Here is a 27,632-nt window from a genome sequence, read left to right on the forward strand (position 1 = left end):
TGCAGCCATTGAGGGGTGAGGCAATGTTCGGACGTCATTACGTCTGGCGTCATTGCATGGTGACGGTGCAGGCATGCACAGATTCATGCTGGCAAATGTTCGGACACACTGATGACATCAGCGATCGCTCTGCGCATGTTCTGCGTTGTCAGGAAACACTCTGGTTTTTGAAGCGTTATTAATGCCTAGTTCGTAGTTAAATCTTTCTTGATGCTTTCCCTGTAGGGCATTTTCAGTGGTGCTGCCTAAATCTGTAGCCATTTGTGTTAATAGAGTACAGGTGATGTATCATTGTGAAAAATGCTTCACTTCTCTTGAATTTTACACACATCCCCTTTCTCGAAGATAACTGCATATCTGCCTTTTGGGTGTGTTTGTGTACAATGTTTAGTTTAGTTTAGAGATACAGCACTGAAACAGGCCCTTCGGCCCACCGAGTCTGTGCCGACCATCAACCACCCATTTTATACTAATCCTACATTACTACCACATCCCCACCTGTCCCTATATTTCCCTACCACCTACCTATACTAGGGCAATTTATAAAGGCCAATTAACCTCTCAACCAGCAAGTCTTTGGCATGTGGGAGGAAACCAGAGCACCCGGAGGAAACCCACACAGACACAGGGAGAACTTGCAAACTCCACACAGGCAGTACCCAGAATTGAACCCGGGTCGCTGGAGCTGTGAGACTGCGGTGCTAACCACTGCGCCACTGTGCTGCAGTGACTATTGGACTTCTACCAGGGAAAAGTAAATGCCAATTAAGGAAGTGGGCGGTTACATCTACTGTCCATTCACAGGACCTAATTTGCTTTATGTAATGCTGCACCTAGACTCCAGAACAAAAAGAGCTTTGTTCCTTGGCAGATTGGGACGGAGTTTTGATATTGAGAGCTGCAGATGACTGCTGAGGAAGCGGTAGCTTTTTATCCTAGGTTGCACCATGTAAGCCCATAGTGAATATCTTCTGACAACTTATGAAAAAATTATAATCTGCCTTAAACTTGCGAACTGAATGAAAGAGGAATTACAGTAGTCTAAGTTAAATGTTTTCATATATTACAGAAAATAGAGCATAGTGCATTGATATGTGCTGTAGGTTCTGAGTGTATGTATTGTGGGTAGCTGGAAATGAGTAATCGTGATGATTTAGTGGCACCTTAACCATTGGTACTTAGTGAATGTATAGCTTTATATAAAAAGGGTCAACATAAGACTCTTAAATTTGAAAAATACTGGTGAAAGGAAATATTTTTTAAAAGTAGGAGCAAGGCAGTATCTTTCTGAATACTTACAACTGTACTGAAACCTGTTTTCAAGTGTTTATTAAAACTTTGTTTTGCAAAGGTTCGCAACTGTAGCAGTGCAAGTTTGTCATAGAATCATTGAAAGTTAACGGTCCATTGTGTCTGTGTCCTCTCAGTAAATGGATGCTCCGGTTTCCTCCCACAGCCAAAGACTTGCAGGTTGATGGGTAAATTGGCCATTATAAATTGCCCCGAGTAGAGGTAGGTGGTAGGGGCATTGAGGGAAGGTGGGGATGTGGTAGGAATATGGGATTAATGTAGGGTTAGTATAAATGGGTTGTTGATGGTCGGCACAGACCCGGTGGGCCAAAGGGCCTGTTTCAGTGCTGTATCTCCAAATAAAATAAATAAGAACTGCATCCAAAACCAAGATGGGCAAATAAGTTCTTGTTTCATCTGTTGGCGTGTTTTGACACAGTTGGATGTGGCCCGTTTCCTTTCATTAGTAGAAATTTAAGGTAAAGATTGTGGTGAGGGGAGAGGGAGATTCCCATCATGGATATCTAAATAATTGCTTTATTCTAATGAGTAAATTTTGCAGCAGTGGGCGCCCCATTTTTAGCAGACACAGTTGACCCAGTACTTTAACAAGGTGGAAACAGCTGTTCAAAACTGCTTGGAGACCTGACCTTGGCTGAAATCAGCACAACCTTTTAATGTGTTGATGCAATGCAAGGGATTAACCAGGTGTGAACAGCTGGATTGAACCTGGTCAGAAATCAGCCAAGCTTTTTAAATGAAGGCGAAATACTTTGGATGCTGAATACCAGAAAACGGCCAAAACACGCAGCAGGTCAGGCTGCATCTGTGGAGAGAGAAACAGTTGATGTTTAAAGTCAATCTTTCAGAACTGTAAAAAGTTGCGGTTTTAAGATGGGAAGTGGGGTGGATGTAGGGAAGAAGTAAAAAAACTCAAATATAGTAAACTATGAAGTTATTAGCAGACTTCAGGACGACGAAGACTGATGAAATGGGTAGAGACATGGCAGATGAATTTTGACAGAAGTCTAAAGTGATGCAATTTGGTAGGAAGATACAATTTTAGCAGCAAGAATGAAGAGGAGGTAATATAAATTAAATGGTACAATTTTAAAGATGGTGCAGGAATGGGGATGCATGTCGACAAATCTTTAAAGGTGGCAGGACAAGTTAAGACTATTGAACCATTTGCAATCCTGGGCTTTATTAAGAGGATAGAGTACAAAAGCAAGGATGTTGTGCTGAACCTTTTATAAAGCACTGGCCGAGCCTCAGCTGGAGTATTATGTTCAATTCTGAATACACTTTTTAGGAAGGATGCCAAAGCCTTGAGGATGCAGAAGAGGTTAATAGAATGGTACCAGGAATGAGGGATTTCAGTTATGTGGAGAAACGCGAAGAGGTTGGCATTCTCCTTGGAATAACAAAGGTAAAAGAAAATTTGATAGAGGTGTTTAAAATCGTGAATGGTTTTGAGAAGGCAAATAAGGAGGAATTGTTTCTGGTGACAGAAGGGTCAGTGACTAAAGGACACGGATTTAAGATGATTGGCAAAAGACCCGGGTGGCATGACAAAAGTTTTACGCAGCGAGTTGATCTGGGATGCAATGCTGAAAGCAGATTCAACATTCAAAGGGGAATTGAATAAATATTTGAGAAATTTACAAGGCTATGTGGAAAGAGCAGAAAAGTTGAACTAATTGGATAGCTCTACCAAAGAGGCCGCACAGACACAATGGGCCCAATGACCGCCTGCTGTGCTGAATCATGCTATGATTCTTGAACTAAGAGAAACATCTGTGATAGACAGGAGGGCAGGAGCCTTTTAAACAAGGAAGTACAGAGAAAGTACCAATTAACTGCCTGAAATAGTTACTGTGCTTAATACATAAGCACCACCTTTTGTAATTCACTCCTTTTGTAGTGGTAAATGGTTAGCATCATTTATCTGACTATAGATGGGTGCCCATGCTAAGCGTGGACTTTTAAGTGGTGGGGACTGCACTCTAGGTGGGATCTGACCAAGGCTCTGTATAGCTGAAGTATAACTTCCTCCCCATTGTATTCCAACCTTCTTGAAATATAGACCAGCACTCCTGAATATCTCTGCTTATGTGCACGGACAATGATGACAGCATATATGGTGCCTCTGCTGTAGTAAAACATGTCGAGCTGTTTCACAGGAGCGTTAAACAACAAAACTTGACATAGAACCACATATTGGAGCAGATCACCAAACTTTTGGTGAAAGAGGTATGTTTTAAGGATCGTCTTAAAGGAGGAACTAGAGGCAGAGAGTTTTAGTGGGATTTCCAGAGCTTTGGGCCCAGGCAGCCGAAGGCACAGTGGAGCAATTAAAATTGGGGCTGCTCACAAGGACAGCATTAGATGAGTGCAGATATGAGGGTTGTAGGGGTGGAGGAGGTTAGAGCTGGACAGGGGTAAGGCCATGAAGGGATTTGAAAACCAGGATGAGAATTTTAAAATCATGGTGTTACTTAACTTGGAGCCACTGTAAGTCAGTGAGCACAGGTGTAATGAGTGAATGGGACTTGGCCCGATAAAGGACATGGGCAACAGAGTTTTGGCTTACCTCAATTTTAATGACAAAAAAGTCCATGAGGTCCTCATATTTGTTGGTGTGTAGGTTGAAGGTGAGAGGGGATTTAAGGAGACAGTTTGCATTAGAGAAAAGAAGCTGGGGGTTATCTGCATTTCAGAATGATTCTGGAATAGTAGCACCCAAATTCTGTTGCTCCTCCATAGTTCTTAGTTTCTCACCATTGAGAGTCAATACACAATGTGAAATGCTTTACTGATATGCACTTGATACAGAGATTTTTGTTAGAGGAGGTGCATGCAAGAAGAGTCTAAAATTAAAATGTTTTAATATATTTTTAATGTATTAAATGCTAGGCTCTAAACAGATGGACAGTAAAAGACATGAAGGTTTATTTTTATAACTGTTATTTATTTTTTCATTTATTTGCAGTGGTTAAGGAAAACAATTTATGTTCTAGGAAACACTCCAAAAAACACATTTACTTCAAAGTCACTGGGGAAAATCTGCAACTTTTATTCCAAATTATTTCACTGCAGATTTGCTTGCCTCTCTTTCCACCACCACCCTCTTGCCTATTCCTGCCCCCACCATTGTAGCTGTGTAACCTCATGGGAGATTTTCTGGAGTGTTTGTTTGAATAAATGCACCACTCCCTAGCTGGAAACTTTTGTGCATACGGTGGTTTCTATAAACTTCAATAACCAAACAGTTATGAAATGAAGCAAATGTTACTATGTAGTAGGAAACCATGCACATACTTAAGTACGAACACAAAATGTTCGTTTTGATGGTTAAATGCGTGATTATAAGAAGCTTCTGTTATGCTAGCTCTCAACGATATGAGATTATATCTAGATATGTAATAGTTTTTTCAAGCTTTATAATTACATTACTGTTAGCCAATGAAGTTGGTCATTGCCAGGAGAAAATTGTTTGGCTTGGTATGGTGAAAATCTGATTAGGTAAATGCAAAATGTAGTTCAATTGGAAGTAAATTGGGTGAGCAAAAGAAAAAATTGGAAGAGGACAATTATTTAAAAGCTGAACATTTGCTCTGAAGCTCCTTGAAAACTAATGAATGCTCTGGTATCCACTCCTAATTACGTGCCACTGATGGTCATGTGCATATACATACAGTGTAGGCCAGAGGCTTTTTCCAAATTCCTTGACTACTTAAAGCATGACCTATTGTAATCAGTTGTGCAATAAATTGAGTTAATCAAAATTTCTTAGATGCTGAGAGGTTGTTTCTGCTGGTTGGGGAATCCAAAACGTGGCAAAGTCTCAGGATAAGGGGCCGATCATTTAGGATTGAGATGAGAAATTACTTCACTCAAAGGGTTGTGAATCTTTGGAATTCTCTACCCCAGAGGGTTGTGGATGTTCCATCATTGAATATGTTTAAGGCTGCGATAGATTTTTGGTGTCTCGGAATCAAGGGATTTGGTGAGTGGGCAGGAAAGTGGTATTGAAACCCAAGATCAGTCGTGATCATATTGAATGGCGGAGCAGACTCAATGGGCCATATGGTCTACTACTGCTATTTCTTGTGTTCTTGTGTACCATTGTATACTTTATTGCAAATCCTACATTGCAGCTTTTCTGACCTTATGAATAAGATTCTAGCTACCTGAACTACATATGAGGCGCATAGCTTTTTTTCAAATTGCCAGATACAGAGTGCTGCTGTGGCTTATTTAAATTTACTCTAGCTGCAATACTGGGGTGATTACAGGTGATGCACAATTGTTCTTGGGCCTTGAATGTTCTCTCTGCAGTCAGTGTTTTAAATGAGTACTTGTAAATCGCAGCAAGCTAGAAATTAGATGTGTTCCAGTTTACAAGCTGCAGTGGAAATTTTTCACAGGTTATTCTCCATTTGGAGTGTTGTGATGTTATAGGTACTCCACTATTAAAATGATATTGGGGCTATAAAAAAGGCACAGTGTGGATTCACTAGGATGATAGAACTGCATAAAATATACAGCATAGTAACAAGCCACTCAGTCCAGCTGATGTATGCTATTATTTATACTCCACATGACCCTCATCAGATCCTGTTACAATACAGGGCAACAACATTTAGTTCATCAAGTCTTTGTCAGTATTTTTAAGCAATGTGAGCCATCTCTCCTTACTTCACACTTCTGATATCAGAGTTGAGACGATATGGTTGTAATGAAAGACTAAGGGCTATAGTCCCTGGATTAGAGCCGGGAGACCTGGTAGAAGTGTTCAAAATTGTGAAAGATTGAGAGAGTTGTTTAATGCTAATAGGTATTAGAATATGGTATACATTATAGTAAGTGGCTATTGAAGGCACAGTAAGGATGTCTGGGGAAAATGGAAAGATCCACGTAAAAGTCCTCCTGAGGTTGTGACTGAACCATATTTGGCAAAGTAACTGGTGTTTTACTTTGCAAATGCTGTAGTTGACCTGGGAATGTTTGCTGTTTCTGGTGAGTTCTGCTTCTGAGCACAAAATTCCTCCAATATGTTGAACGCAAGTTTCACTCAAGCAGCAGACTGTTGAGGTTTAGCAATTGTCACCTGCTTATTCCCTTGTATGCTTTTCATCATCATTCAGCCTGTTCCATGCAGGGCATTATCCAATCTCTAGTGAAGGAAAGAACAGGAAGAAACCATTTTAAAACTGCCCCTTTTGAGTTTGCTGTCAAGGAAGCAGCATCAACAGTTTGTTAGCATGTCAGGTGAAAGTTGGCTCATTTCCTCGTTTTCTCCACTTGTCTGATCATGTTCCTTGTCATATTATATTTTTCAAGCTTTATTATCTTATGCTTTTGAAGCTTTGAGTTTGTGATTTTACAAGTCCGTAATCTAATTCCAGTTTTTTCTTAAAGCCTATCTCTTTACTTCAAATTGTGTTTGAATTGATCATAACTGTTTTTCTATAAAGTTCTTGAAAAATAACATATATTTGCAAAGCTAAGCTTAAATACATTGGGCTGGGATGAGATTTTGACCAATATGCCTCCTGTATAGTGCCAAAATCTAAAGTCGTTATTATGTTCTCAATGGGTTGAGTGTTGATTGGGCATAGTCCCGTAGGTATGTGTTGGTCTCCAAAGACTCGCCACATTCTTTTGTGAACCTAGATGTTAAGTATCAGGATATCATAGTTAAGCTTAATTCTGTCTAAATTTTCACCCTGTCCATCGGGGTCACTGGATAACGATCAGGAGCTGAAACCCAGAGTATTTTCTGCTAAAGATCCAGGAGTCTTGTAGCCAATTGCAGTGACTCAACTTCCTGTCCTGGCTGAGATCAACTACCTCAATGCAAAATGAGCTTTGAACCTTGAACTTGTGTGGCTTATTTGCAAGCTTTCCTCATCAACCAAGCCATCAGAATGAACTAAGTGTTAAGTATTAAAAAAGACTATACCTAAGTTAGTAAGTCTTAGAATTTCTCTGAACTGTTCTTAGTTTCACCTTGTTTAAATGTTTTAATCTATGTAAAATAGATGTATACACGTTATATTTCGATAGTTCGCATGCATTGTTGCTAAGATCTTTTTTAGTAGTAAGAATTTTCTCCTGAATTTTGAAAAGTTATATTTGGGTGAGCGAATGGCGACCTGGGCTAGAATACTGCACTTGCATTCCTGAAATCTTTTTAAATCAGCCAAAATTATTGTTGTGGGATGGTTGGGGGGGTGGATGGAAAGGCGAAGAGAAAGAGTAACTGTAGAGAACCATAGTGAAAAGTTTGGCTGATTTCAATCTAATAACTACCAGACTTGAATACAATGAAAACCAACTCATAATTGGGCATGAATTGGTCATCTTTGGTTTAATTATGTTGGTTGGTGTAAATGATGCAGTGGAGAGCACTTTCTGCGAATGGATTTGGAGATGTGTTCAGAGTGCATTGAGCTTTACCCTGCATCTAATCAACGTAAGTTGGGGGCACTGAGTGCAAAATGTTTATAATCTTAGATCAGGAATGTCATCTTCCCAGTTAATATGTACAAAAGAAATTCTATTCAACACCTAAGCACCTCAAGCATACTTGTGCAGGTTTAAATCCTGCCCCTCCACCAAGACAGCCATTTCAGATCTACGCTAATTCCATCTGAAACCACTTAGTCCGCTTGCTAGTTCTTTGTCTTTAGTCTTCTTGTGCCTTACCAATCAAGTGAAAAAGAGACACGCTTGGAGTGTGATCGCAAACCCCAAAAGGCGAAGACTGGAAATTTTTATTCTTGTCTTTTATTATTTGTTCGTGGGATGTGGGCCTTGCTGGCTAGGCCAGCATTTATTGTCCATCTCTCATTGCCCTTGAAAAGGTGGTGGTGAGCAGCCTTCTTGAACCACTGCAGTCCTTGGGGTGTAGATGCACTCACAGTGCTGCTAGGAAGGGAATGCCGAGATTTTGACCCAGCGACATGGAAGGAACGGCGATCTAGTTCCCAAGTCAGGATTGTGTGGCTCAGAGGGGAACTAGCAGGTGGTGGTGTTCCCATGCCTCTGCTGCCCTTGTCCTTCTAGGTGATAGAGGTCACGGGTTTGGAAGGAGCTGTCGAAGGAGCCTTGGTGAGTTGCTGCAGTGCATCTTGTAGATGGTACATACTGCTGCCACTGTGCATCAGTGTTGAAGGGAGTGAATGTTGAAGGTGGTGAATGAGGTGCCAGTCAAGCGGGCTGCTTTGTCCTGGCTGGTGTCGAGCTTCTTGAGTGTTATTGGAGCTGTACTCATCCAGGCAAGTGGAGAGTATTTCATCACACTGCTGACTTGTGCCTTGTAGATGGTGGACAGGCATTGGGGAGTTATGTGCCACAGAATTCCCAGCCTCTGACTTGCTCTTGTAACCACAGTATTTAAGTGGCTGGTCCAGTTCAGTTTCTGGTCAATGGTAACCCCCAGGATGTTGATAGTGGGGGATTCAGCAATGGTAATGCCATTGTATGTCAAGGGGAGATGGTTAGATTCTCTCGTTGGCGATGGTCATTGCCTGGCACTTGTGGTGTGCATATTACTTTCCAGTTATCAGCCCAAGCCCAACCCAGTCCAGGTCTTGCTGCATCTGGGCACTGGCTGCTTCAGTATCTTGGGAGTCATCAGCGAACATCTCCACTTCTGACCTTATGAGGGAGGGAAGGTCAGTGATGAAGCAGCTGAAGATGGTTGGGCCGAGGACACTACCCTGAGGAACTCCTGCAGTGATGTCCTAGGACTGAGACAATTGACCTCCAACAACCACAACCATCTTCATTTGTGCTAGGATATGACTCCAACCAGCGGAGAGATTTCCCTCTGATTCCCATTGACTGTAGTTTTGTTAGGGCTCCTTGATGCCGTACTCTATCAAATGCAGCCTTGATGTCCAGGGTAGTCACTCTCTCCTCACCTCTGGAGTTCAGCTCTTTTGTCCATGTTTGGACCAACGCTATAATGAGGTCAGGAGCTGTGTGGCCCTGGCAGAACCCAAACTGAGTGTCTGTGAGCAGGTTATTGCTAAGCAAGTGCCACTTGATAGCACTGTTGATGCCTTTGTGGATGATTGGGAGCAGACTGATGGGGTGGTAGTTGGCCGCATTGTATTTGTCCTGCTTTTTGTGTACAGGACATACCTGGGCAATTTTCCATGTTGCTGGGTAGATACCAGTGTTGTAGCTGTACTGGAAGAGCTTGGCTCGGGGCCTGGCTAGTTCTGGAGCACAAGTCTTCAGTACTATTGCTGGAATGTTGTCAGGACCCATAGCCTTTGCGGTATCCAGTACCTTCAGCCATTTTGTTATCACGTGGACTGAATCGGGTTGGCTGAAGACTGGCGTCTGTGATGCTGGTGGCCTTGGGAGGAGGCTGAGATGGATCATCCAGTCAGCACTTCTGGCTGAAGATGGATGCCAATGCTTCAACTTTGTTTGTTACACTAATGGGCTGGGCTCCCCCATCGATGAGGATATTTGTGGAGCCTTCTCCTCCTGTCAGTTGTTTAATTGTCCTCCACCATTCACAACTGGATGTGACAGGACTGCAGAGCTAGGATCTGATCCTTTGGTTGTGGGATGGCTTAGCCCTATCTATCGCATGCTGCTTCTGCTGTTTGGCATGCAAGTTGTCCTGTGTTATAGCTTCACCAGGCTGGCACCTCATTCTTGGATATGCCTGGTGCTGCTCCTGGCATGCCCGCCTGCACCCTTCATTGAACCAGGGTTAGACCTTGGCTTGATGGTAATGGTAGAGTGGGGACTATGCCAGGCCATGAGGTTACAGATTGTGGTTGAATACAATTCTGCTGCTGCTGATGGCTCATGGATGCTATCCTATTTAGCACGGTGGTAGTGCCAAACAACACAATGATGGGTATCCTCAGTGTGAAAACGGGACTTCGTCTCCACAAGGACTGTGCGGTGGTCACTCCTGCCAATACTGTCATGGACAGATGCATCTGCGACAGGTAGATTGGTGAGGATGAGGTCAAGTAGGTTTTTCCCTCGGTTCCCTCACCACCTGCCACAGGCCCAGTCTAGCAGCTATGTCCTTTAGGGCTCGGTCAGTTGTGGTGCTACCAAGCCACTCTTGGTGATCGACATTGAAGTCCCCCACCCAGAGTACATTCTGTGCCCTTGCTGCACTCCGTGCTTCTTCCAGTTGATGTTCAACATGGTCTCACACTGATTCATCAGCCAAGGGGGGTGAGGTGGTGGTCAGTGGTAATCAGCAGGAGGTTTCCTTGCCTGTGTTTGACCTGATGCCATGAGACTTCATGGGATGTGGAGTCAGTGTTGAGGACTCTGAGGGCAACTCCCTCCTGACTGTGTATACCACTGTGCCGTCACATCTGGTCGGTCTGTCCTGCCAGTGGGGCAGGACATACCTTGGGATGGGGATGGTGGTGTCTGGGACGTAGTCATATTCATGGAATCATATCTTGCAGACAATGTCAGGTTGTTGCTTGACTAGTTGTGGGACAGCTCTCCCAGTTTTGGCACAAGGCCTCCAGATGTTAGTAAGGAGGACTTTGCAGGATTGACAGGACTGGGTTTGCCATTGTCGTTTCAGAACCTAGGTCAATGCCAGGTGGTCCGTCTGGTTTCATTCTTTGCAAATCCTTTCAGTCCTTGATTACTGGCAGCCCAATAGCATCTGAGTGACACGAACTGGGATTGGGCAGATAAACTGAATTTGCAACCGTCTAATCGCAGCTCAACTTAATTCCCACCAGGTTGCATGGTGGTATTTCTTCCCCAACCTGCTGAGCACCTGTTCTCACTCATTCCTCAATCTCCCCTCACCTCAATCCCAGTCCCATTTTTTGGTATCCGCCTGTCCTCTACCCTGCCACTGTTGAGCATATATTCTGCCCCCACTGCCACCCCTCCATGTTAAGAATACATTTAGCCCCCATTCCTGTCTTAAACAGAATGAAGAACATTATTCATGGCTGGAAGGCAATGAGTCCAAGTAGCTGGTAATATGTTAAGTTTAGAAACCCTGCAAAAGGTGTGAAATAAGTAGCAAAGGAAACAAGAAGTTTCCCAGCTTCACCCAATAAACAAATACCCCAACTGCAATGGGCAGAAATGTATGATTTGCACTCAAACCCCTTCACATCCTGTTTCAGATTTCCATCTGTTCACTGCTGGCTGCTTCTCTTCAAACCCACTGTTGTCTGCACCTTCTGGCAATTGGCTTCCCTTTGTTTTCAAAGGCTGAAGTACAGCTTCTGTGCACTCCACCCTCTCTCTCTCTTTCCTCCATTTATCCCTCAATCCTTCCAGTCATTGAATCCTCCCTTCTCTCCCGATCCCCTTCACCTTACTCCCTGCTCCACCTCTTCCCCAGTCTTTTTCCTATTCCACCATCCTTCTCTTTCCCAGTTGGTCTCCTGCTCTAGAGATACCCAACCCAGTAGGATACAGAAGCTTCTCTCTTCCTATCAACAGTATTCCAGTAGCCTGTCCCATTGTCATAGTCTGACCACCTCCCTTGCCCCTTTATCCACCCTCCATAAAGTTGTTTGTTTTCCCCCGTAACTGACAGCCATTCCATAGTTAAGCCTGCATCAAGAATAAGGTGCACACCAGCTGACCCTCACTCTTCAGGAATTCCCCAATGTTTTTGAGGCATTCTGTGCAATTACACCTGCATTGCCTCACTCATCCATTCAGTGGGGTGGATTTTATACTCTCCCCTGCGGCGAGCTTGGAGGCGGGGAAAGCATTTAATCAGGCAGGATGGTGGTGGGTGGGGACCCCGCCACCTCCTCCCCCCCCCATCCACCTCAATTAAGTCTGCCGCAGGGCATATGCACCCGTATTAGCCTAGCAGTGGGTGGGCCTGTCAGCACATGGGGAGTATGACGAGCTTATTGCGGTGGCGCCGCTCGATAAAAGAGCTGCCAGCCTCTGATTCTCTTTAATCCCGGAGAAGGCCCACCGCTGTCCACATAAGTGCCTGATTGGCGCACAAGGCTGCGGGCCCTCCTATAAATAGGCAGTGCGGGGCTCTCACTGGCTCTTCAGTCGGTGGCTGAGACCCCTGTCGCTTACGTAAAATTCCCCCACCCTCCTCAAAGGGGGTGAGCACAGAAGTCAAGGCTGACCCTCCAGTGCATTACTGAGGGAGCGCTGCACTATTGGAGGTGCTGTTTTTGGAATGAGATGTTAAACCGAGGCCCCGTCTGCGTGCTCGGTTGGATGTTTAAGATCACATGGCGCTATTTTGAAGAAGAGCAAGGGAGTTGTCCCTGGTGTCCTGGCCAATATTTATTCCTCGAGCAACATCACAAAAACTGATTATCTGCTCATTATCACTTAGCTGTTTTTGAGACCTTGCTGTGCACATACTGGCTGCCATGTTTCCTACCTTACAACAGTGACTACACTTCAAAAAGTACTTCATTGGCTGTTAAGTGCTTTCAGACATTTAGTGGTCATGAAAGGCACTATATAAATACAAGTAATTTTTTAGATGGCCTAATTCTAATACATAGGTGTATTTTTTTTACCATTACTTAAGCTCTATGCTCTGTTCAACATGTTGCAGTTATTGTAAATCATTTAAATGCACTGTCCTAAGCTGGTTTTTCTGTAAACTACCTTGTTTTGATCATGTTTGTTTGTGTGTGCATGAGTACTCGTGTGCATTTACTGTAATAAGTGTTGCTCATTTCATGAGTTTGCAGAGGGCCTCTAGTGTTAAACCAGTTTACAGCATGGCAATACCTGTAAAATGCCTGAACATTCTGTAACTGGCCCTTGATCAGTGTGCTGTCACAGTTGGGTCATCTTGAATGTTCTCATGGGGCAACAAAAAGTACTATGAGGACACGTGTAGGCAATTATAATTTTATGGCCTGATATGAAGTTTGAAGAATTTGTTAAACAAGTCCTTTTTTTTTCCGCTTTATATAGAAGCTACTTTCATGGTACATGCATCTTCAGTAAATGCATCTTTGACTGGTTTATCTTTGCATTTAAAATAGTTATAGAATTAATTTGTATAACTGCTGTTGCAGTTTTGCATTCAGGCACTTGTTTGTTCAAATATTCCGGTGGCCATGTCTTCTGGCAACCACAGACTTTGTAGCCTGTTTGCATTTAAAATGTGTTTAGCTCATACAGCCTTGCAGGTTACCTTACAATCCTGCCCCACCCTTGGATTTGCTATTGGCTCTTACTATGACAGTTGGCTCATGGTATGAAAGATAAATTGCAACTATATGAAGAGTAAAAGAACTAATGAACACAGCATGATTGTGTCATTTTTAAAAAAAATACATAGATTTGATATTTGATATTATAATTATCTTTACATTTTTTTTTTCTTCCAGTCGTGACTTTGAAAATAAAGAGACACTCAAAGGGTTACCAAAAATGGATGACCGCCCAGAGGAACGCATGATCAGGGAAAAGCTCAAGGTGACATGCATGCCAGCCTGGAAACATGAATGGCTAGAAAGAAGGAACAGGCGAGGACCTGTAGTAAGTACAGCTAGGAATGATGTAAAAATAACACATTATGGGGCAAAAGTTCAGGCAGAATTCATTTCTGATGTCTATCCATTATTCTATGACAGTACAAATGCACATCCTTTTATGTTTTATATAATTACACCTATGTGTTTAAAAGTAGTAAGTGATTAAAAAATTAAAGCTGAGATTATCTCTCAAGGTGCATCATTTGGAGGTTGATGTCTAGCATTCAGCAGCATTGGGAAGGGGGTGAGATTTAACTCTGCAGGCAGACTTGCACTCTGATAGCAATGGAGGAAATCCTGGTATTTAGTATCACTGGAGGCTAGTCTGCTTTGGCAGAACTAGGTGAAGGTCCTGAGTTATAATATAGTGGGACTGCAGAAGTTGGATAGTCCTTTAATCTGGGGTAACTGGAGTAGAGAATTGGGGTTTGGTTGAACTGAGGGTTGAATGAGGTCTGGCTCATAACATTGGGAGAAAATCCTGCACTGGTTTGTAACTTCTAAGGAATCTTTGTAAATATTGAATTTGGTATTTTGTGAGTGGTTCCTGGATGTGCATCTGTATGTCTTGTCTTTTTTTTTTTGTTTATTCCTTGTTTGTTTTCTCTCTCATGCTGCGTAGAAATTTTGAGATTTGCTGACTAGCTGCTGTTCAAGTTTTTCAAAACTATTATGAACAGTGACTGCTGGAATTCTATCAGTAAAGCTGACAGACCAGCATTAATACATACTGGGGAATTGGGTACACTGCACATGTTGAGATTCTACATTCCAAATACAGCTCTGTTATAGCTCTAGGCAAAATGACCAAGACCAAGCCTGGGCTTTGGGGAAAGGCTGAGCCTTTCAGGTGAAACTTTAATGAGGGCGTTGTAAGACAGAAAAGATGAGTATTTCATGAATTATTAATATCATTACTTGTTTTAATTTTACTTTGTTTACACCCTTATTTTGGACTTTAGAAATTTCATTTTAGTGAAGGGAAAAAGTAATAGCGAACAATATTTTCAGAAAGCATTCAGCAATTTATGGAAAACCTTTGACCATATTACTATACTATACTTGTAAAATAGCAGCTGTTGCATCACATGTAATGGGCTGTTGCGATACCATTAACACGAAAAAGCCTGATCACAGTGCCACCTACAGATGTAGCAGGTTCTGCTGGTACTTATGAATTTCGTTGAAATGTGCAGCAGGAATTTAATATGTAAATAGACATTGATATGTATGTTTAATGTTCCTTAGATATGTAAATTAAACTATTTGAATTTTATTCAAATAATCAGGTATGTTTAATTGTGAAAGATCATGCCTGTCTAGTGAATATTTGTAAATACAGAGCAAAAACTGAAGTTCGTTTCTGTTAATATAATTGAACAAAAGATTCAGATTTGATGATGGAGACTTCTTAAATCAGGTCTTTTCACCTTGATGAAGGTTCTTCAATAAATAAAAATCTCAATGGCATAATTAAGCATTACAGTAAAATGTTAACTTCATGGGTAAGTGATCGTAGATTATAAAATGCTAACAGTAAATAACCAAATTAGAGTACTTTGGGAATTTTATTGCTACATTAAAGTTCCTTAGTGAAATGAATGGTCAGAATGTTAGATTAACTTTGTAGACCATGACATATCTAAATGTTGTCCTTTTTAATTTGTTCATGGAATATGGGTGTTATTGGCAAGGCGAGCATTTATTGCCCATCTATAATTGCCCATGGCAGAGGGAGTGTGATGTACATGGCAGATGGAGTATAATGTAGGGAAGTGTGAAGTTATTCACTTTGGTCGTAAGAAAAGACTTGCAGGGCGATGGGTAAATTGGCCATTGTAAATTGCCCCTAGTGTAGGTGGGTGGTTGATGGTCGGCAAAGACTCGGTGGGCCGAAGGGCCTGTTTCAGTGCTGTATCTCTAAATAAAAATTAAAAAATAGAAAAGCAGAATATGTTTTAAAAGGTGTGAAACTTGTGCCGATGACTTGGGTGTGCTTGTCCAAGGAACGCAGAAGATTACCTTGCGGGTACAGCAAGCAAATGGCATGTTGGCCTTTATTGCAAGGGGATTGGGGTACAGGAATAAAGGAAGTACTGCTACAGTTGTACAAGGTTTTTGTGAGACCACATCTGGAATACTCTGTGCAGTTTTGGTCTCCACATTTAAGAGAGGATATGCTTGTATTGGAGGCAGTGCAGTGAAGGATCAATAGATTGGTCCTTGGATGAGGGGGTTGACCTATGATGAGAGGCCGACTAAATTGGGCCTATATTCTCTGGAGTTTAGAAGAATGAGAGGTGCTCTCATTGAAACATATAAGATTCTGAAGGGGCTGGATAGGGTGGACACAGAGATTATTTCCACTGGTTGGGGAATCTTAAAACACGGGGCACAGTCTCAGGATAAGGGGCTGATCATTTAGGACTGAGATGAGAAATTACTTCACTCAAAGGGTTGTGAATCTTTGGAATTCTTTACCCCAAAGGGTTGTGGATGCTGCATCGCTTAATACATTTGAGGTTGGGATAGACAGATTTTTGGTGTCTCAGGGAATCAAGGGATATGTCAAGGGGTTGGGAAAGTGGAGTTGAATTCTAAGATCAGCCACGACTGTATTGAATGGCGGAGCAGGCTTGATGGGCCATATGGTCGTCTACTCCTATTTCTTGTGTTCACACACAGTGTTGGTGATGACGAAATGGTGATATATTTCCTAGTTGAGTTGGTGAGAGACTTGGAGGATAACTTGCAGGAGTTTGCAAGTTCTCCCTGTGACCGCGTGGGTTTTCGCCAGGTGCTCCGGTTTCCCCTCTCAGCCAAAGACTTGCAGGTTGATAAGTAAATTGGCCATTGTAAATTGCCCCTAGTGTAGGTGATAGGAGAATGGTGGGGATGTGGTAGGGAATATGGGATTAATGTAGGATTAGTATAAATGGGTGGTTGTTGGTCGGCACAGACTCGGTGGGCTGAAGGTCCTGTTTCAGTGCTGTATCTCTATGACTCTATGATGCTAACCTTGCTTTTCTAGGCAGTAGCGGTTGTGGATTTGCTTATATCTGTTTGGCAAAAATTGCAAATAATGTTTTATAAGGTTCAATTGAAATCTTTTTCCTTTGAAATCCTAATTGCAATAATCTGAAATGCATTAATGAGCTTTTTCTGTCTGCCTTGCAGGTTGTGAAACCAATTCCAGTGAAAGCAGATGGGAGTGAGTTTGGCAAGCAATCATCTGACTGTCAGACAGATGTAATTACCTCCCCACAAATGCAGCGGGGAAGGCGTAGTCCTTCCCCTGGCAGTTCATCTTCATCTGCCACATCGTCTTCATCTTCCTCAAAAACTACTGCAAAGTCTGAATCTCCTGGTGTAAGAAGGAAAAGAGTTTCACCAGTTCCTGTAAGTGCAAGAAGTAAGAATTTCTATCCTCTCCAATTACTTTGGAAGAACCTAAATTGGTATATTAAATGTATGAGAAACCAAATTGCCATAAACTGAACAAGTATTGAAATATGACGACTCATCTGAATTTAGCCTTTTTATTTATCATCTTTCACATTTGTATCTCTCAATCTACCCATCTAGGGAAGCATTCTGGCCGGATTCTGCCATACCTTTAACACTGAAGACTCAAAACCTGCTTTTCCCAGTACTAAGTTTGTGTATTTTTTGCTTGCTGAATAGAACTTATGAATGTTGCTAAATTAATTCTTTGTCAGTGGTATTTGAAGTTAACCTGAGGACTTTTAATATTTAAAATGAACATCTTTGGGATCAATGAGTTAGCCTGCCATAGTCAACAAATGATTAGGTAAAATGAAGAACAAATCCATAAAAATTTAACTTGGTGTGCTAATAATTGGAAGATGGAATGTTTTTAGGTTTCAACTCACCTGTCCAGGTGGAAAGTAGTAACTCCTGGCTTATTAATGGGATTTTCCAGAACGGTTCAATGCATACACTGTATGTTGTGATTATAGAGTCAACACTGCCACCACTTGAACCTGAAATTGCTGCTATAACTGGATGAGTTACATAGAATATACAGCATAGAAAAAAGCCATTCGACCCAATTGGTGTTCAGCCTCCACAAGAGCCTTCTCTTGCTCTACTTCATCTAATTCTATCAGCATATTCTTCTATTCCTTTCTCCCTCATGTACTTCTCTAGCTTCCCCTTAAATGCATCACTGCTAGTTGCCTCAATTATGGCAGCAAACTCCATTCTCTAAACAGTAAATTTTTCCTGAATTCTTTCTTTTATTAGTGGCTATCTTATATTTATGACCCCAGTTTTGGAATCTCCTGCAAGTGAAAATCTAATCAATACAGTCGCTCTACCCGTCATAATTTTAAGACCTCTATTAAGTCATCCCTTAACCTTTTCTGGAGAACAGTCCGAGCCTGTTCAGTCTTTCCTGATGATGATGATTATTACTATCTCTCAGTTATGACACAATATGCAAATGCAAGCCAAGTTTATCCAATTTGCCCTCACAATTTAACCCTTTAAGCCCTGGTATCATTCTGCTGAATCTACGTTGTATCTATTCCAAGGCCAGTATAACCTTGCTGAGGTTCAACGGCCAAAACTGAATGCAGTACTCTGTACAACTGAAGTATCGCTTCCTCCCCTTTGTAATACAATTCCCTTGTATTAAACCCAGCACTTCATTAGCATTTTTAACAACTGGATTTCCCTAGCCAACACCGTAATGCAGCACCATTGCTGAAATGACTGTGATTCAAGGAAGAAGGCCTGCCTTCTAAGCTAAGGATGGGCAACAAATGTGCCTTGTCAGCTTTGCCCACATCCTGAGAATAAATAAAAGAAAAGAGACAAATCTTGGTTTAACAGTCAACTGAAAAATGACACCTTAATAGTGCAAAGTTCTGGCTTTCCTAAAGTATTCTACTACTTGTGGGCTTTGGGAATTGTCACATCTGACAGGTAATGGTTCCTTCTTGTTGTGAACCAGAAATTGCTGGAAATCTTAAGTATCCAGTTATATTCATGTTAAAAGCATTGCCACTGAAGAGTTGGGATGGGATTCTGTATCTCTTCCTGGAGTGGAGAGGGTTCACTCAAATTATGAAGTAAGGGGATGAAGTTCTTTCTAATAATTTCTGTGGTAGCACCTGATGTACTGAAAAATTGCCCAGACTGGAAGCCATTTTGTAAAGAGACAACTATTACTGAAATACATACAAAATAATTGGAAATACTTTAAATGATTAGTATTGGATGCATCTGAACCTCCATTGGTTTTGCCATTATGTATGCAAAGTTTTCATCTAAATTTAGCAATCCTCTTCTCTTTCCATGATTTCTGGTCTTCCATAATGACTGCTGGTCCACTTGGGATAATGCAGCTCCTAAGATGGCCATGTCCATGAATAGTCCAGTGGTTAAAATCAAGGGTTGAAGGGTGGGAAGTTGAAACTGAATCCTACTTTGTTGCCCTACCATCCAATATTACATGCACAGCATTTTTGTATTTAACTCCATTTTCCATCAAATCGCATTCACAAAATGTGAAGAAGTGGGGAAGGTCTGGCATTCTGACCAGCATTTAAGCATCATCCAACACCATTTAAGAAGAAAACTAATAACTAGTCACTTGTTTCCTGGCTGTTTTTTGGGATCTTGGGGGAGGTGGTGGAATGGTGGTAATGTCACTGGACTAGTAATCCAGAGGCCCAGGCAAATGCTTTGAGGACATGGGTTTGAATTCCACCACGGCAGATGGTGAAATATGAATTCAATTAATAAATCTGGAATTAAAAAAGCTAGTCTAATGCCGACCATGAAACCATTGTCGATTGTTGTAAAAAAAAAATAATAATTCTGGCTCACTAATGTCCTTTTAAAGACTGAAATCTGCTGTCCATACCTGGTCTGGCCAACATGTGACTCCAGACCCACAGCAATTTGATTGACCCTCAAATGCCCTCTGAAATGGCCTAACAAGCCACTCAGTTGTATGAAACTGCTTACAAAGCCTAAGAAAAGGAATGAAACTGGGCGGACCACCTGGCATCGACCTAGGTACTAGAAACGACGACGACCTATTGACCCTGCAGAGTCCTCCTTGCTAACATCCGGGGGCTTGTGCCAAAATTGGGAGAGCTGTCCCACAGACTAATTGAGCAACAGCCTGACATAGTCACACTAAACGAAATCATACCTTACAGATAATGTCCCTGACCACCATCACCTTCCCTGTGTATGTCCTGTCCCTCCAGCAGGACAGATCCACCAGAGGTGGCGGCACAGTGGTGCACAGTCGGGAGGGAGTTGCCCTGGGTGTCATCAACATTGACTCCGGACCCCAAGAAGTCTCATGCGTCAGGTCAGAAATTGGCAAGGAAACTTCCTGCTGATTACCACCTACCACCACCCCCCAACCCCCCAGCTGATGAATCCGTGCTTCTCCATGTGAACACCAATTGAAAGAGCCATTAAGGGTAGCAAGGGCACAGAATGTACTTTGAGTGGGGGAATTCAATGCCCATCACCAAGAGTGGCTTGGTAGCACCACTACTGACCAAGCTGGCCGAGTCCTAAAGGACACAGCTGCTAGACTGGGTCTGTGGCAGGTGGTGAAGGAAACAATACGAAGGAAAAACCTACTTGACCTCGTCCTCACCAATATACCTGTCGCAGATGCATCTGCCTATGGTAGTATTGGTAGGAGTGGCCACCACACAGTCTTTGTGGAGACGAAGTCCTGTCTTCACCTTGAGGAAGCCCACCATTGTGTTGTGTGACACTACCACTATGCCAAAGAGGATAGATTTCAAACAGATCTAGCAGCTCAAAACTGAGCATCCATGTAGGGCCATGGGCCATCAACAGCAGCAGAATTGTACTCAACCACAATCTGTAACCTCATGGCCCGGCAAATGCCCCACTCTATCATTACCATCCAGCTGGGGGATCGACTCTGGTGCAATAAAGAGTGCAGGAGAGCATGCCAGGAGCAGCACCAGGAATACCTAAAATGAGGAGTCAGACTGGTGAAGCTACAGCACAGGGCTACCTGTATGCCAACCAGTCGAAGCAGCATGTGATATGCAGAGCTATGCGATCCCACAAGCAAAGGATCAGATCCAAGATCTGCAGTCCTGCCACATCCAGTTGTGAATGCTCGTGGACAATTAAACAACTAACACGAGGAGAAGGCTCCACAAATATCCCCATCCTCAACGATGGGGGAGCCCAGCACATCAGTGCATAAGACAAGGCTGAAGCATTTGCATCCATCTTCAGCCAGAAGTGCCGACTGGATGATCCATCCCAGCCTCCTCCTGAGATCTCCAGCATCACAGGTGCCAATCTTCAGCCAATCCGATTCAGTCCACGTGATATCAAGAACAACTGAAGAAACTGGATACTGCAAAGGCTATGGGCCCTGACAACATTGTGGCAATAGTACTGAAGACTTGTGCTCCAGAACTGGCCGCACCGCTAGCCAAGCTGTTCCAGTACAGTTACAACACTGGCATCCACCTGGCAATGTGGAAAATTGCCCAGGTGTGTCCTATACACACAAAGCAGGACAAATCCAACCCATCCAATTACCACCCCACCTCTCGATCGTCAGCAAAGTGATGGAAGGTGTTGTCAACATTGCTATCAAATGGCCCTTGCTCAACAATAACTTGCTCACTGACATTCAGTTTGGGTTCTGCCAGGGCCACTCAGCTCCTGACCTCATTACAGCCTTGATTCAAACACGGACAAAAGAGCTGAACTCCAGAAGTGTGATGAGAGTGACTTCCCTTGACATCAAGGCAGCATTTGACCGAGTATGGCATCAAGAAGCCTGAGCAAAACTACAGTCAATGGGAATCAGGAGGAAAACTCTCCACTGGCTGGAGTCAAACCGAGAACAAAGGAAAGGTGGCTGTGGTTGTTGGAGGTCAGTCATCTCAGTCCCAGGGCCTCGCTGCAGGAGATCCTCAGGGTAGTGTCTGAGGCCCAACCATCTTCATCTGCTTCATTAATGACCTTCCCTCCCTCATAAGATCAGAAGTGGGGATGTTTGCTGCTGATTGCACAATGTTCAGCACCATTCACGATTCCTCAGATGTTGCATCTGGACACGGACTGCTTCAGTAAGACCTGGATAATATCCAGGCTTGGGCTGATATGTGGCGCGGATGCTATTTGCCACTTAAGTCCCAGCCAATGACCATCTCAATCAAAAGAGAATCTAACAATCTCCTCTTGATGTTCAGTGGCATTGCTGAATCCCCCACTATCAACATCCTGGGGGTTACCATTGACCAAAAACTGAACTGAACCAGCCACATAAACACTGTGGCTATAAGAGCAGGTCAGAGGCTGGGAATTCTGTGGCAAGTAACTTCCCTCCTGGGAACTACAGGCCAGTTAGCCTAACAATCAGTCTTTGTGAAAATGCTGGAATCTATTATTAAGGACGTCTTAACAATGCACTTGGAAAAGCTCAGTATGATCAGAATAAGTCAACATGGTTTTACTAAAGGGGAATCATGTTTGACAAATGTATTTTTTTTTTGAGGATGTAACTAGTAGGGTGGATAAAGGGAAACCAGTAGACATATACCTGGATTTCCGAAAGGCATTTGATAAGGTGCCACACAAAAGGTTAATAGGCAAGATAAGGGCTCATGGAGTTGGGGGTAATATATTAGCATGGATAGATGATTGGTTAACAGGAAGCTGAGTGGGCATAAATGGGGCATTTTCAAGTTGGCAGGCAGTAAATAGTGGAGTGCTGGGGGGTTCAGCTGTTTACAATCTGATTTAATGACTTAATTGCAGAGACAGAGTAATGTATCTAAGTTTGCTGATGATACAAAGGTAAGTGGAAAGGTAAGTTGTGGGGAAGACACAGGTTGCAAAGAAATATAGACAGGTTGAGTGAGTGGGCAATAAGGTGGCAGATGGAGTATAATGTAGGGAAATGTGAAGTTATTCACTTTGAGCATAAGAATAGAAAAGCAGAATATTTTTTAAAAACTGTGAAACCTGTGTCGATGTTCAAAGAGACTTGGGTGTGCTTGTACAAGGAACGCAGAAAGTTAACTTGCAGGTACAGCAAGCAATTAGGAAAGCAAATGGCATGTTGGCATTTATTGCAAGGGGATTGGGTACAGGAATAAGGAAGTATTGCTACAATTGTGCAGGATTTTGGTGAGACCACATCTGGAATACTGTGTGCAGTTTTGGTCTCCACATTTAAGAAAGGATGTATTTGCATTGGAGGCAGTACAGCGAAGGTTCATTAGATTGGTCCCTGGGATGAGGGGATTGTCCTATGATAGACTAAGTAAATTGGGCCTGTATTTGCTGGAGTTTAGAAGAATGAGAGGTGACTCATTGAAACGTATAAGATTCTAAAGGGACTGGATAGGGTAGACACTGAGAGATTATTTCCACTGGTTGGGGAATCTAAAACAAGGGGGCACAGTCTCAGGATAAGGGGCAGATCATTTAGGGTGGAGATGAGAAATAACTTCACTCAAAGGGTTGTGAATCTTTGGAATTCTTTACCCCAGAGCGTTGTGGATGCTCCATCGAATACTTTTAAGGCTGGGATAGACAGATTTTTGGTGTCTCAGAATCAAGGGATATGTCAAGCGGGCAGGAAAGTCGAGTTGAATCCTAAGATCCACCATGATCGTATTGAATGGCAGAGCAGGCTCGATTGGCCATGATGTCTACTCCTGCTCCTATTGTGTTCCTTCACTGTTGCTGGGTCAAAATCCTGGAGCTCCCTAACAGCACTGTTAGTGTACCTACACTGCAAGGACTGCTGCAGTTCAAGAAGACAGCTCACCACCATTTTCAAGGGCAATTAGGGATGGGCAATAAATGCTGACCTATCCAGTGATGCCCGCATCCCATGAACGAATAAAAAAAAACTTGCTCTGTGCCAATTGACTGCTGTACTTGCCTGTTTAATTACTTCTGAAGTGTAGTCGCTGTTAGTTGGCTGTGAAATGCTTTGAGGTGTCCTGAGGATGTAAAAAGTGCTATTTAAAAGCAAATTGTTGCTTTCTTATATTAGAGAGCGATGTATGTAGGAATTACTTTCACTAGATGTGCCAGCACTACCTTTATTATTGCCCGGAGTCTCATCAGCTCAAGGGAGGGGTGGATTTGCCCTGCATTTCGAATTAGGTTGACCAGGCTTCATTAACTGTTTTTAGCATCAAGTGTTAGCCACAGCACAAATTGGAAATCTCACTCAATCTAAGAGAAACGTATGAAAATGAATAGAATTTATACTTGTGCAGTAGTAGTTGGTGGTCATCTGAGATCAGAGTAAGGGAACTCCTTCCAGCATCCGGCCATATTGTGCCTGATGATGGAGTACAAGGAGCCAGAAGTCTCAAAATGGTCCACTTCTGGCTTACATCAGTGGCAAATATTTTCAGTGTCTATTTTTAACAACACTTCATAAATAGTGTTGCTAAAAAGTCAACGTGCAGTTAGCTTCTGAAATTAATCTTTTATTCATGTAGTTGTCATTCCCTACCCCGCCTCCTTTTCACTCCACCCCCAGAAAAATGAATCAAATTTTACTAATCTAAATTGTGTACTGTCCAGTTGTGGATGTGGAGCTCATTCTGCTTTTGTTGAATTTGTGACTCAAGCATGTTATGTTTGCATGATAAACTCTCCCTGCTGTGTGCATACCTGATTTTGTCAGGTCTGTACCGACCAAGCATAATTGCTCTGAGTTTATGAACAGAAAGGAGTTTTTTTTAAAAAAATTATAAAGTAAGTGGAAATGTAACTAGGTTGATGCACCTGTGTAAGAAGATTGAAAAAAATCATTGTTTTGTAGTTTCAGAGTGGACGTGTGACTCCTCCGAGGAGAGCTCCTTCACCAGATGGGTTCTCACCTTACAGCCCTGAAGAAACTAACCGCAGAGTCAACAAAGTAATGCGAGCACGACTGTACTTGCTACAGCAAATAGGGCCAAACTCCTTCCTTATTGGAGGCGATGTTCCTGATAATAAGTACAGAGTGTTTATTGGTCCTCAGGTCAGTTTGATGTACCATCTTGGTTTTGTTTTGGAAGATGAAATATGCAAGGCAAAACACTGGGTGCTCGCTTACATAGTTCCCATAATGAAATAAACATGTAGTTTTGATGTCTCATGCAAAGTTTTTTTTAATCCAGTGAAGATTCTGGCAGATAATTGGAATATAGATGATCAAGTTGCTGTTATATTATTTTGTAAACCTGTTGGAAAATGCAATGCATTGTGAATGATTAAGCAAAATGTATCAGCATACAGCGAAAATTATATTGCAAAGATCCTGGCAAGTGACATTTCTTTCAATTATTATGCACATAGTATGGGCATTCCTTAAAACTACAAATACCAATAGGTTATTCATTTTATAATGCAGCACAGATGCTGTCTGACCTGAGTATTTCCAGCATTTTCTACTTTTATTTGATTTCCAGCATCTGCAGTATTTTGCTTTTATATTCATTTTGTTTACCTTTTTGAGGATTTTTAAGTTATTTTATCCCATAACCTGACTTTATTCCCCCTTCTTTCTGTCTTGACAGTCTTTCACCTATTGTCAGAAAAATGTACAGGCTCATGTGTTTCAGATTGGTCAAATAGGAAAATTTGTAATCAGCAAAGTCTATTTAGCCCAACAAGTTTGTTTCTTTTAGGATGCTCCTAACTTCTCACCATATGCAAATTTAAGTAGATAATGATGTAAATCTCATATATGGAGTACTTTGGCACTATATTGGGCACCATACCATAAGAAGGATATCATTGCCCTTAAAATGGGTGTTGGGCAACCAAAATGATACAGATCTCTTGATTTGGCTTCAATAACAGTATATCTGTCGTTCTACATTCATGGATGTTGCCATTTGGATGCCTGGTGTGTTAGCAAGCATTTGGGGGAAAAACTGTAGTAGTGAGAGAGAGAAGTATGTGCAGGGTGGTGGATAGTGAGTATTCATGTTCTAGAGTGTCCTTCTGTTTCCTGACCTGCTTTAGGTTAAAATGGGGAGTGGGTGAGAAAGTGCAGTTGAGGCAGAAGATCAGCCATGATCGTATTGAATGGCAGAGCAGGCTCGAGCGTACCTACTTGTTCTTAGAATCCCAATGATGTCTGCTTTGGGATTTCTCTGCATTCAAAGTAGGCTTTGACTTGGTATATCCAGAGACCATTGCAGTATTTACGTCTATTATATTGTAAGTGTCATTGCTAAATAGGGAAATTAAATTTGTACACTGCTATCTGCTACAGTCCCATTTCTTTCACATCATGAGCTCCTGAAATTAGTATAAAGTTCTGTAAATATTGCATCATCTATACAAAGGGTTCTCAACATTTTTGCTTCTGAAGCCCCCACTCCCATGTTGTAAAAGTTCCACGGGCCCCCAGTAACATTGAGTGTGTTTTCTGCAAAGATATTAATTATAGAGTTAAACGTATATTTATTTTTTATTTTACTTAATATGAAACTTGCCAGTGCTGAGCACCAGATCAAGATTCAGTGAGGGGCATGAAAACAAGATGGAGACTTGGGTGTGGAATGTAATGATGTGTTGCAGATGCAAGGTGGCTCACAGGTGCATGAGTGGCAAAGCTCAGTTACAAGCTGTTGGCTGAATCAAATGGTCAGGTGCTCCAGTGCAGGCTTAAAAAAATCATTAGTTATTAATAGTAGACTTCCCTACTGTTTTCAAATATATTGATAATTGTTCTGCTTTTAGCCAGTTTTGATCTAATGTCTGTCAAGATTATGACAATTTAATCTTTTATAGACCTGCAGTTGTGGACGTGGAACGTTCTGCATTCATGTTCTGTTTGTTATGCTACGAGTCTTCCAGTTAGAGCCTTCTGATTCATTACTGTGGCGAAAGACATTAAAAAACTTTGAGGTAAGCAGAACAATAAAACCCATCACTGACTTTTTTGAGGGTTGTGAATTTGTAAGCATCAAGCTTAAAGAAAAAAAAACTTGCATTTATATAGCACTTTCCATGACCTTGGAATGTCCCAAAGTGCTTTACATCCAGTAAAGTACTTTTGAAGGGCAGACGCTTATAATGTAAGAAACAGCACTAATTTGCATACAGCAAGGTCTGGGAAATAGCAATGAGATAAATGATCAGATGATCTGATTTTATTTAGTGATAATAGTTGAGGGATAAATGTTAGCTCGGGCACAGGGAAAAAAGCTCCCCTGCTTTTATTCAAAATAATTTCCTGAAATCTTTTACATTCACCTGAGGGGGGCAGACAGGGCTTCTGTTTAACATCTCATCCAAAAGACTGGTATATTTTTGCATAGTTACTTGTAACTTTGTTATTTGCAAAGATAATATAAATAATTGACAAAAGTATTCTAGCAGAAGACTCTTAAGGAGAGCATCTGCATCCTAACTACATGCAGCCAACTTATAAACTTATTGTTCAATGGTTTAATTTTTGGGAAGTCATAAAGGTAAAAGAAAACCATTTTATGTTGGAGATGTTTGAGTATTTTATCTCTAATCGAAGAAAGGTTTAAGGCTATAGAAATACCAGAGGAGGGTGTGGAAGAGCAACAAATTGATATCACTAATTAAAAGTAAATTATATTAAGTTAATGGGAATTGAACTTGATTATTCACCAGATCCTGATACTACTTCATTTTGAATGTAGAATAAGATTAGTGATGGAGGTGTCAGGGGCTAATTTATGTAGTTTTTGCAAAATTCTTTAGAATCAGGGATAGTACCAAAGGACTCTGCTGAATGGCCTACTCATAATTTGTAAGTTCGACTGGCGAATGGCAAATACT

At 41.9% G+C, this 27,632-nt stretch overlaps 1 protein-coding gene across 3 annotated transcripts in view; it reads left to right on the top strand.

Annotated features, from left to right (window-relative positions):
- The window catches only part of map3k1 (mitogen-activated protein kinase kinase kinase 1, E3 ubiquitin protein ligase), a 158,934-nt gene that overhangs the window by 53,235 nt on the left and 78,067 nt on the right, over positions 1 to 27,632 (top strand). For all 3 annotated transcript variants that reach the window (XM_068033488.1, XM_068033478.1, XM_068033497.1), the window contains exons 2-5: positions 13,656 to 13,806; positions 16,980 to 17,201; positions 24,646 to 24,846; positions 26,610 to 26,726. In XM_068033488.1, coding sequence (XP_067889589.1) covers positions 13,699 to 13,806; positions 16,980 to 17,201; positions 24,646 to 24,846; positions 26,610 to 26,726 — 648 coding nt within the window. In that variant the 5' untranslated portion in view covers positions 13,656 to 13,698. The remainder of the gene's footprint in view (positions 1 to 13,655; positions 13,807 to 16,979; positions 17,202 to 24,645; positions 24,847 to 26,609; positions 26,727 to 27,632) is intronic.

The sequence above is a fragment of the Heterodontus francisci genome, chromosome 1 (assembly GCF_036365525.1).
Source record: "Heterodontus francisci isolate sHetFra1 chromosome 1, sHetFra1.hap1, whole genome shotgun sequence".
Lineage (NCBI taxonomy): Eukaryota > Metazoa > Chordata > Chondrichthyes > Heterodontiformes > Heterodontidae > Heterodontus > Heterodontus francisci.